The sequence below is a fragment of the Coregonus lavaretus genome, assembly GCF_964263955.1.
Source record: "Coregonus lavaretus genome assembly, contig: HAP1_SCAFFOLD_6262, whole genome shotgun sequence".
In the NCBI taxonomy this organism is placed as follows: Eukaryota; Metazoa; Chordata; class Actinopteri; order Salmoniformes; family Salmonidae; genus Coregonus; species Coregonus lavaretus.
Genome location: NW_028156651.1, coordinates 1 through 11,652, shown reverse-complemented (window position 1 = coordinate 11,652; position 11,652 = coordinate 1). Strand labels below are relative to the sequence as shown.

The following is an 11,652-nucleotide window of genomic DNA, read 5'->3' as shown; positions in this document are numbered from 1 at the left end:
AGAGCTGGAACACATGATGATATTACTGCTGCTGTGACTGGGAGGAGCTGGAACACATGATGATATTACTGCTGCTGTGACTGGGAGGAGCTGGAACACATGATGATGCTACTGCTGCAGTGACTGGGAAGAGCTGGAACACATGATGATATTACTGCAGCTTCGACTGGGAAGAGCTGGAACACATGATGATGATGCTACTGCTGTGGCTGGGAATATCTGGAACACATGATGATGCTGCTGCTGCAGTGACTGGGAAGAGCTGGAACACATGATGATGATGCTACTGCTGTGGCTGGGAATATCTGGAACACATGATGATATTACTGCTGCAGTGACTGGGAAGAGCTGGAACACATGATGATGCTGCTGCTGCAGTGACTGGGAAGAGCTGGAACACATGATAATATTACTGCTGCTGTGACTGGGAGGAGCTGGAACACATGATGATGATGCTACTGCTGTGACTGGGAAGAGCTGGAACACATGATGATGCTACTGCTTTCGACACACACACATGCATGGACACACAAGCACACACATACACACATATATGCATGGACTCACACACGCGCGCACAAACACACGCCTTAATCCTCATATTAAACTAAGGCCATTTACTTGCATGGTAGCTTAAAGGTACATAATAGTGGAAATCATATTCCACTTGGATAACCAATTCACTTGTTTAGAGAGTTATCAACTTACTGAACCATAAGTTCGTTATCTATAATTCAGCACAATGGACATTGGTGTGGAGTCACACAAACCCTTATACCTTTCAGTACCATGGAGAGCGGATTACAGGTCATAACATAAAACATGCTAGCCTACCTTTCAGTCCCATGGACAGAGAATGACAGGTCATAAAATAAAACATGGTAGTCTACCTTTCAGTACCATGGACAGAGAATTACAGGTCATAAAATAAAACAGTGAACCTGAAGTCACACACAGTGAAGTAACCCTGGTACCTTTCAGCACCATGGACAGTGAACCTGAAGTCACACAATGTGAAGTAACCCTGGTACCTTTCAGCACCATGGACAGTGGCTCTATAAATTACACTTATCTAATCTATAGGACCTTTGTGCGTTGCCTCAAAATGCCATTAATTTTTCCATGTAGAACATTTGTCCTAACAAGCCGCTTAGATTAGTCCTACATCCGGTAGAGAGCAGAGACAGACACGTCACCACCAGAAGGCTGCACGTGGGGGGGGGGGGCGGGGGGGGGTATTGATGACGAGCGCATGTGTTCAATACCGGGGTCAATAAGAGCAGCGCCTCGAGCCATCATACCGCTAAAGAGTGGCCCGGGAAAACCAATGGCATATCTACCGGCCTGCCGCTAGACAGACATATGGAATCTACAAAGGGAATTTAATCCTTTGGGGTTTTAGTAAAACGAAAAGAAAAAAAAACGTGTTTCCCAGTAATAAGTTAAAGTATTGCAACTATGAAATAGACTGTCCAAAAAAAAAAAAAGCAATAGGAATACAATCGGTGCCGTTTTAACCTTTACTTATATGGTATGTTTATTCAATGCTAACTGGAATATGTTTTATGTGACATGGACAATGGGAAGTTCTGGAAGGAAGGCGACACTGTTATAGCGCGTGGTGTGTGTCAATCGCAATGACATTTCGTGGCCAAATGGAATCGAATCCCAGCTGATTCTGTTTTGGTGTGTGTGTGTGTGTGTGTGTGTGTGTGTGTGTGTGTGTGTGTGTGTGTGTGTGTGTGTGTGTGTGTGTGTGTGTGTGTGTGTGAGAGAGAGAGAGACCTGGGATGTTCTATTCGTTTTCTCAAAACATGTCGTGCAGCCCTAGCCTATATCTCTGTCATTGAGATGCACACGTCCAGCTGGTCTACGGTTTCATATTCATGGTTCCTCGGCTGGTGTCATGGAGGCTATAGACTATACAGGTCCTTCTTTCATCCCATTCTTCCCCCGGCTTCGGCTCGCAGTAAATGGCGAGAGGTCAGAGCCTCCAGATCAAATATTTTTCTTCCTAAATGACGGATTTATTAGACAAATAAATTGTTCGTCTGACTGTGAACCCCCGGGTGATTGAAATGTGCCGCTGTGTCAACAACGTCACCACTTCCATAGGAGCCCTGACGGTGGTGGATTACCGAGCAAATACAAGCGGGAAATGAATACAGATCTGGGGGGATATACTCCTCAACCCCCCGCTTGACATCTCCGTCCGGAGGCCATCCTTCATGGCCATTGTTATAACCAATATAGAGACCGTGATGGGGTGATTCAGTTCTTTCTGCTGCTGCATATAAGAAATAACACAAAGTATAATAATAATACTAATAATAATAATAATAACAATAATAAAATAACCATTATACTAATCAAATTACTTTTGGCCCATTGGAAGGTACATTTATTGCATTTATTTATGCCTATATAAGCATATAGGCAACCTTTCTAAGGCCTTTTTTTCTGATCTTAAATAGCCTATAGATAAAAGGCCTTTATTCAAGGGGAAATATGCCGTTACTCATCTCATCAAACTAGGGCGGCGCACAATTGGCCCAGCGTCGTCCGGGTTTGGCCCGTGCAGGCCGTCATTGTAAATAAGAATTTGTTCTTAACTGACTTGCCTAGTTAAATAAAGGTAAAATAAAAAAAATAGAAGAACATAAAAAAATTGTGGAAAGTCGTGTTCAATAGTTGCCTACAGTTCCAAATGTTCTGAGTCTGTCTGGATGCCGTTTGTATCTTTATTTTCATTTTAGTTTGGTAGCGAGAGCAATAAAATGACCATGATCTAATCCGTCTTAACTTGGGATTGTAACCGTAGCTGTAACGTTCTGCGTTCCTCCCACTCCCCGGTCCCTCACAGCTCGCTCTCAGCTATTGTACAAAGTCATGAGCTCGTAAATCTAAAGTGCATCGCGCGGCGTTTTTCCATATAAAGCGCGTGGCGTGGCGTGGTGGAATCATTATTTCGGATGTCACGTGGTGTCAGAGGCCTCCTCATCTCGTCTGTCAGGAATCCAATTTCACTTTATTTACATCCACGGGCTAGATTAATTACTCTCGCGATAGTATAGCCTAAAGGAATTAATTTATGAGATCTATGGTAACTCAAGACACATTATATGGGAGCTGCTATGCAACTGGGGTGTGGGGGGGGGGGGGGTGGGGGGGGGTATTAGGGTGTTTTTGTGTTTGACGAGAGGGGAGGAAGGGGGAGAGTGACAGCATGCATTAGTACACAATTATGGTTCCATATACACATTTTTGTGATGTGCAGATTACTCAAATTATATAACGCAATATATATTGAAATAAATCCATCATGTGTAGGCTATGTCAAATATAAGTGGCCATATCGAAAGTGATAACGTGATCATAACTATTGTATTCAGAGTTAGTATAGCCACTGAGACGGCTTCGTCTTGTCTTCTTCCTATATTTCTCCAGCAAATGTAGGCTATTCTTTTCTGTTTCCTTCGTCGTTCTTTTTTTTCCCTTTTCTGTAGAGTTTTTTTTTTTTGTCTAATGCAAGGTCAAACCAGCCACTGAGAAATATAAGCATTTCTCTTAAGATTTCTCAACCATGCAGTATAAGTAGAGGTGAGCCTACGTGATCACACCTGACTGCCAACGACGGGTTGAGTTCTCTAATCCTCGACAGACACACTTTTAACCGTTACAAGCAAATATTTGGTTTCAGTCGATCATAGAAAATGTATATACTGTGATTCCTACCAATGTGGTACAAATGCGTCCCCCTCAAAAACACAGGAGGGAGAAAAAGAAAACGGCCGAAAAACAACATGACACCTTTAAATCCCTATCAGACCTGTAGGATTTCTATTTGAAATGTGTGTCGCCGTTATTAGTGCTATAGTTGTTATTACTGGTTTAACCGGAATAGATATTGTTTCATCCGTTGTTGATGTTGTTGTTGATTACGAAACATCTTCTTGATTAATAGATATACACGTGGCCAACCTGGGTGACATATGGTGCTGCGCCAGCTGGGGCCGGTAGTAACCGGGCCAGTACCTCCGGCATCCCCTACGGCCATTAACATATTATGGAGCTTTAGTGCCGTCAGACACCGGGACATCATCTCGAGCCCCTGCCTGGCCGGTCGGTCGGTCTGAGGAGGGCAGAGCAGAAAGACAGCCCCCCCCCCCCCCCCCCCCCCTTCCCCGAGCTGTTTCATATAGCCTTTCAATAATGCATTACTCTTCAAATCTGCAAGGGAGCTGTTCACCAGGCTGAAATATTACAGTTGCGTGAGGTGCAGGCTCGAGCGGCGCGGTGTTCTGCCGGAGTGGAGTGGCACGAGCTGTAGAGACAGGGTTCTACATCAACAAGTTTGGAAGGAAATAATACAAGAGAATTTTTAAGGCTATTTTACTTTAGAAAGATACCAACAAAATGTGTAAAGAGAAGAGGGTAAATAAGAAAATTGCAACTTCAGCCTTTTTGACCTGAATTCGTCCAAAAAGCAAAACCTATTTTATTCATAACAAAAACGAATAGTGCTAAACGACTAGCCTACTAAAAGGCAGAAACATAACCCATAATATTCCAGATACAATGTTTAAACATTAAAATAAATAGAATACAACTTATTTTGAAATCTAAAAGTTGTAAAACATCCACTGTTTAAAACAACATTGCAACAGAGATTGTGGTTATTCAGTTGCTTGCTTGCAGTACGAAAGTATAAATCACACTTTCAGAATGGAACAGCAACCCGGTGCAATACTAGGCTATATACGCTCGGCAGATGTTACAGTTTATTTCCTTTTTTACTTCTTGATGTTTAAAACAACATTGAATTACATCGACAAAAAAATTAAATAATAATAGACGTTTTAAATCAAGGAAATTAGTACAACCCTAAATTCGTTTCGGCATTGTACTCATATAAAGAGTCATATTTTACTCACGTTACAGTGTTCCTCTCTCCTCTCCTAGCCAAAAGCCAAACAAAAGTAATAAATGCGTTTTTCTAGTGTACAGCAGAGAATACTGCTTTCATCTGACGGCTCCCCGAAACCCCACTAGCTGTCTGACGGCTACCCGAAACCCCACCAGCTGTCGGAAAAATATTGCATTTTATATCAGCAAACCACGATTAATATTGCATCACCTGCATTTAGAATTTCGTTTTTCTAAAAGGCAGTGGGAAAGTGGAGCCTTCCAAATATATCCTCCAATATCGTGTGGTAGAAATATTCGAAGAGAGGACAGGGTCAAGTCTTTTGGTCAATGTGAATAAACACAGCATCAGTTAAAATTGTTGTTGTTGTTTTTTCTTTCGCTTTTTGATGTTAGTCAGATCCGCCATATTACTACGGTTATTTTTGAATTATTCCGACACTGCTCGGAGACTCGTGCGGTTCTCTGGCTTCATTAAATGTGTATTGTCACTTCTTCTTCTTCACTGCGGTAGAAAAAAGAAGGCATCTCGTTGATCTGCGAGGAGATCTCTGGTTCAGATGTTGCTTTAGAAACGTAATGCTACATTTAACAATGGCTTATTATTTACCCCATATGTAACTCTTGTGTTGTTGTTTTTTTTTTTTTATCGCACTGCTTTGCTTTATCTTGCAGGTCGCAGGTCTATCCAGGTCGCAGTTGTAAGTGAGAACTTGTTCTCAACTGGCTTACCTGGTTAAATAAAGGTGAAATAAATACATGTAAAAAAAATGTGGCCTTTAACACGTAGGGAACTTGATCCACCTCGTCTGAAGACAAACCATGTTTTTGTTTTTTATCCAGTAACCTATCATATAAATATAATTGATTTGATTTGGATAGGATAGGCCTACATAAGTGAATGAACATATGTTAAACACTACAGAAACATGTTATCAATTATTAGGTTAATTTATTGATCCCATTTATTTACATATTACCAAAATGTGGTTAAAGACGTGTGTGTGTTAAGTCTACGGGCCAGATCTACATTAAAGAGCTCTGATGATAATTACTCACGTTTTTAATTAGAGTCTCGTTGTACTCCGCTTATTAATTTTTTCAATTCTCAGTTCATGAATTATTTAAGGTACCCAATTGTGTGTATTTCAATTAACTGGTATCTTGTGGTGTGAAATATGAATTTTAATCATTTATTACAGTATTATCATGTCGGCTATTAGTATCATTATTATTATTAGTAGTAGTATAATTATTATTATTAGTAGAAGTATCATTATTATTATCATTATTATTATTAGATTATTATTATTATTAGATTATTATTATTCGACTAATATTATTATTATTATGTTATTACTGTGATTTACACCAATGACATAGTTCCTTCTTAAAAATGTATCCAAAAATAATGTATGATTTAAAACAAATATTATCTTGTGCGGATTCCATTTGATTGTAACAGACAAATCAATACCATATGATGTAGAATGACGTGAAAAAAAGATTCAGCTAGTGTGGAGCGGTACTGTGTAGTAGATCTGATGCTTAACTGAGCTCCGGGACTCAGACAGACAACAAGGAGGTGGTTATATCAAATATTAATACACAGACCTCCATGTTGGAAAATAGAGAAACAGACCTATACACTAGTCTACACTACACTACACCATGAAGCAGATTGGAGTAAGTAGATAGATTCACTGTAAACACCAGCGGCTGGGCCTCCGGAACACATAACAACCTTTCTGTAACCCCTTTTTAAACCCGTCACATGTTCCATGGTTTGCCAGTATAGTCCTTGGTTGGTGATGGTTGGCATAGTGACAGACGCTACAGTAATCGTTGTATTACAGTGCTGATGATACCGATATCCATTAGAGATTATGACGGTGGGGTAGTTTATCATTGGGCTAATCATCACCATGTTCAATTCTTCTGGTGTCAAATTCGGTCCAACTTTTGACTGGGTGAAATGGATTGTGTTGAACTCATAAGATAGAAGCGTGTCTTTCTCTTGTGGGGCCATCTGTCCTGTCTGTTTCGTTTTGAAATGACAGGAAACCAATAGGTATAACATTATATGTCGCCTATAACTTTTCTATTGAACGGCCAGTATGACTTAGAATGTTGTCAGTTGAGTTCACTCTGTAAACTTTAAATTGTCAAGCTGGTTGGACATAGTATGTCAAACATAGGCACATGTCACATCTGGTCTAAAAATCAGTGGATGCGTTATGAACTATCAGTGGATGCGTTATGAACCATCATTGGATGCGTTATGAACTATCATTGGATGCGTTATGAACTATCATTGGATGCGTTATGAACTATCATTGCATGCACAGACAGATGACACAGCAAGAATCTGCTTTCTTCATTTGTAAAATGATTTTTCTTTGTTTTGTTTTTGTTAATAGTTTCTAACAATGGATGAGAGAGAGGTCTATTTTATGTGATAGGCCTATAGGAGGAGAAGTATGACAAATAATAGGACTAGTACTTCTACTACTACTAATACTACTACTACTACTACTACTACTACTACCACTACTACTACTACTACTACTACTGCTACTACTACTACTACTACTACTGCTACCACTACTACTGCTACCACTACTACTGCTACTACTACTACTACCACTACTACTACTACTGCTACTACTACTACTACTACTGCTACTGCTACTATTACTACTACTACTGCTACCACTACTACTACTACTACTACTACTACTACTACTGCTACCACTACTACTACTACTACTACTACTACTGCTACCACTACTACTACTACTACTACTACTACTACTACTACTATTACTACTACTACTACCACTACTACTACTACTACTACTATTACTACTACTACTACTACTACTACTACTACTACTACTGCTACTTCTACTGCTACTACTACTATTACTACTGCTACAAGACCTACTAATACTAGTGGTGGTAATAATAATAATAATAATAAAAATAATAATAATAATAGTAAAACTAATAATAATAATAATAAAACATGTAAATGATCATAGTAAAGATGTAGGCCTAATCATAATCATATAAATACACTCAAAACAAAATGTTTTCTCTTTCTTTCTTTCGTTCATTTATTTAGAAGATAGCTGCATGGGACACACTTCCCTGTTGGATTTGGCTTTACAGGATGAGTAGAATACCAATGGAAAGAAGTAGACAACAGAAGAACAGAGAGAGGAAGGAAGGAGGGAAGGGAGGGAGGGAGGGAGGGAGGGAGGAAGGGAGGAAGGAAGGAAGGAAGGAAGGAAGGAAGGAAGGGAGGGAGGAAGGAAGGAAGGAAGGAAGGAAGTAAATAGGGAAGGAAGGAGGGACGGAGGGAAGGAAGGAAGGAAGGAAGGAAGGAAGGAAGGAAGGAAGGAAGGAAGGAAGGAAGGAAGGAAGGAAGGAAGGAAGGAAGGAAGGAAGGAAGGAAGGAAGGAAGGAAGGAAGGAATTCGTCAAACGTCAGCGACAGGAGGACACGTGGGACATTTCATTATGCACGCACGTGTGGCCGTCGCAGTTTGTAAACATACTTGTGCACAAGTAAAATCTTACTCACACGCAAAGTTATTTTTTGAACAATTAACACGAGAAACAACGTTGTGTCTTAATGTGAAAAACAGGCATTAACAGTGACATAGTTCCACCTTCCACACAGCTCTACCAGTAGATACTTTATGTAGTGTTTTTATCCAATGCATAGAATGTTTGCACTGCAAAACAAAGTACACAAAAGAAAATGTGATATTTTTTTCATTGTGATCATTCTTTTCCCCCCAGAATGTAATAGTCAAGTATACGTCTGAATCATGCGAGTTAATGTTTTTGATCTTGACGGGGGTTTTTCGTTGTGAAAAAAAGCCAATAGCAAAATACTTTATCTTTGAAAACTCGGGACTGAGTTGTAGTGAGAAAGTGATGTTTGTAATATATATATATATATATATTACAAACATCACTACATACATTTGGACATAATAATAACCAATATAAACAAACCAAATTACTGCTTAAATGTTAGTGCAAATTTAAAATAAATATGTGATAATTTAATAGCCTTTACTTTCACATTCAGAAGCGAAAGGACGGTTCTCTCATTCAGGCCTCTGCAATATTGGGTTTCTTGTTTTTATGAAGTTTGCTAAATTATTTTAAAAACAGAGTTCACAGCAGCCCCCAAATGTTATCACAAATAAATACAGAAATCAATACATAAATAAATAATTGTATATAAGCTTATTATAAATTAACCAAACAAAATAGAGTTCAACAATGAGGTAATTCGTAAATGGCTATATAATATTTCAAATCAAATAACTCGCTAAAGCAAAATAAACTTTTTTTTTTCCCCACAATGTTTTTAAAAAGGCAAAGTTGATATCGGTAATAGATAGTTTCCTCTCAGAACCACTGCGCGAGTTTCGTCTCGAGGATTTTCAGATATTTGCATACTTCACATTCACCAATAACGTGAAAATAAACTAGAACAGAGATATGAAGCTTCATAAAATGTGCGTAGTATTTAATGGTCATTGTTTTTTTGCACCCAAGTTTTAAAACCGTTGGCGACAAAAGAAGACCTTGGTCCCCAAATTCAGTCTCTCAACATTTTTTTATTGTTTTTAACCCATCAACAGCCTATAGTCAGTGACAAGCGGAGAATTTTAACCGTTTCTGTTTTTGTCTTTGGTTGCAAAACCATACTCGAACCACGTTCTTTTTCAGGTCCAACTTTTCAGCGATAGCCGCTATCTTCTCGGACGACGGGCGAGGTTGTACGGCGAAGTACGCCTCCAACGACCTCTTTTCCGGTGCCGCTATCGACGTTCTCTTCCGTTTCTTTTCCCCTCCGCTATAAATGTCCGGTTTGTTGAGTTTCTCTCTCTGCGCGCCCTCGGCCTCCTCGAGCCACGCCTGAAGGATGGGTTTGAGCGCTATCATGTTGTTATGGGACAGAGTCAACGATTCGAACCGACAAATGGTGCTTTGGCTTAGCGATCCCACGCCGGGTATCTTCAGGTTAACCAGCGCATTGCCAACGTCCGCCTGGGTCACCCCCAGCTTGATCCGCCTCTGCTTGAAGCGCTCCGCGAACGCCTCTAACTCCCTGGGGTCCGTGTCCGAGTCATTTATAGAGGAAAGCCCGTTGTTATTGAGTCCTGGCCCGCCCTGGCCCCCTCCGTGGTGGCCAGGTAAAAGACCGTGGTGGGTGAGAGGGGAATTCATGTTCATGGCGGCCTGGTGAGAGAGGTGGCTCAAGCCATGCATGTGTGAGTGAGGGTGGGCAGAGGTGGAGATCAGCCCGCCACCACCTCCTCCACCCCCGCCCCCGGAGCCGTCGTGGCTGGACATGAGCGCTAAGGACGGGGAGTTGATGTGGTCCATGAGGTCCGGGGGTTCCATGTTGGGGTGGTGGTGGTGGTGGTGATGGTGGTGGTGGTGGGCCAGTGGCACCGTGGAGTTGGAGGCGCATGGCACGCTGTTCATGGTGTGGTAGGTGGCGTCCGGCTTGAAAGGGTGCGTCTTGCCCTGGGACACTGCGATGTCCACGGCCGCCAGAGCTTCGGCGCGGGCCAGGAGGGTCTCATCCAGGCTGGCGAATATGTTACTCTGCAGCTGCAATGGAGAGGAGATACGGAGAGAGGGAAGGGAGATGAGGGAACAGAAACAAAGCAATGCGGAAAGAGAAAGAACAAGCACATGATGAATAAGTGGATATGTCAGCTGTGGGACTTCTGACAACACATAAAAACACGAAGAATATTCCTTTTAGAAGACTGTCACCGAGTCATAAAAAAAAAGTCGGTAGCTTTTGTATTCGGCATGGCTTTCAAAAAAGATCACAGGCGTTCGGGTGATTGCCGTGGAAACACATGTTAGAAGAAGAAGAAGAAGAAGAAAAACATTAAGGCGCAAGCAGTTGGCTTTGGCAGAATGTGCCTCGGAGCGTTCCTTCCTTATTATTGCACTCGCGCAGTTACAGTAACACGAACACTTCCAGCATGCAGAAGCCCGGGCACAGAAAGAGCATAGATAGGAAAGGGAAGACACAAAGCAGAAGTTTGGGTTTCATTTACCTGTGGAGCTTGCAGACAGGCTCTTCTTATCGCTTCCGAGCTGGAATGCAGAGTGGTGTATTTGTGCTCAGGTAAACTCGGATGCATGGCGAAGTGTGGCTGTTTGCTATTCATTGACATCATCTTTGCAACTGCTTCTCTTTCAAAAAAATGCTTTTTAAGTGAAGAATAGGGTCTACAAATGGACGAGATGGAAAGCTGTAGTAGCCTAAGACAGTGGTCCCGTAACGATGCAATAGTTTGACGGTGTTGAGTACAACCGGATCAGCCCTGAGCACGAAAAGATCACCGTCAGAGATGCCTGCAGTCTCCCAAGGCCGACGCACTTATCTGTCGTCTGCTGTTCCCACTGGCTGCCGACAGGGATGAGAGAAGGGCTCTTACACCTGAATGTCTCAACTCTCGTCAAGCGGAGCTCGGCTTCTCTCGCGAGACATGGTGCATGAACAGTGCAGCCAGCCAGCCAGCCAGCCTGCCTTTCAAGATAATAAGCGAACAGCTTCAAGCTGTAGCGGTTAACTGGAGAGGAGGAAAGGAGCCAGGCGCCGGCGCGTGCGTTTTAATACAGGTCTCTCAGCCTCGGCACCACTCCAGCCACGAGCCGGACAAGCACGGGGTTC

The 11,652-nt window shown here is 41.7% G+C and overlaps 1 protein-coding gene across 1 annotated transcript; it reads right to left on the bottom strand.

Annotated features, from left to right (window-relative positions):
* Positions 1-9,599: 9,599 nt before the first annotated feature.
* Positions 9,600-11,155, bottom strand: LOC311126118 (POU domain, class 4, transcription factor 1-like; the record flags this gene model as incomplete). Its single annotated transcript, XM_084200139.1, has 2 exons — positions 9,600-10,571; positions 11,033-11,155. The coding sequence occupies 2 exons, from the start codon at positions 11,153-11,155 to the stop codon at positions 9,600-9,602; spliced, it is 1,095 nt and encodes a 364-aa protein (XP_084056265.1).
* Positions 11,156-11,652: the final 497 nt, after the last annotated feature.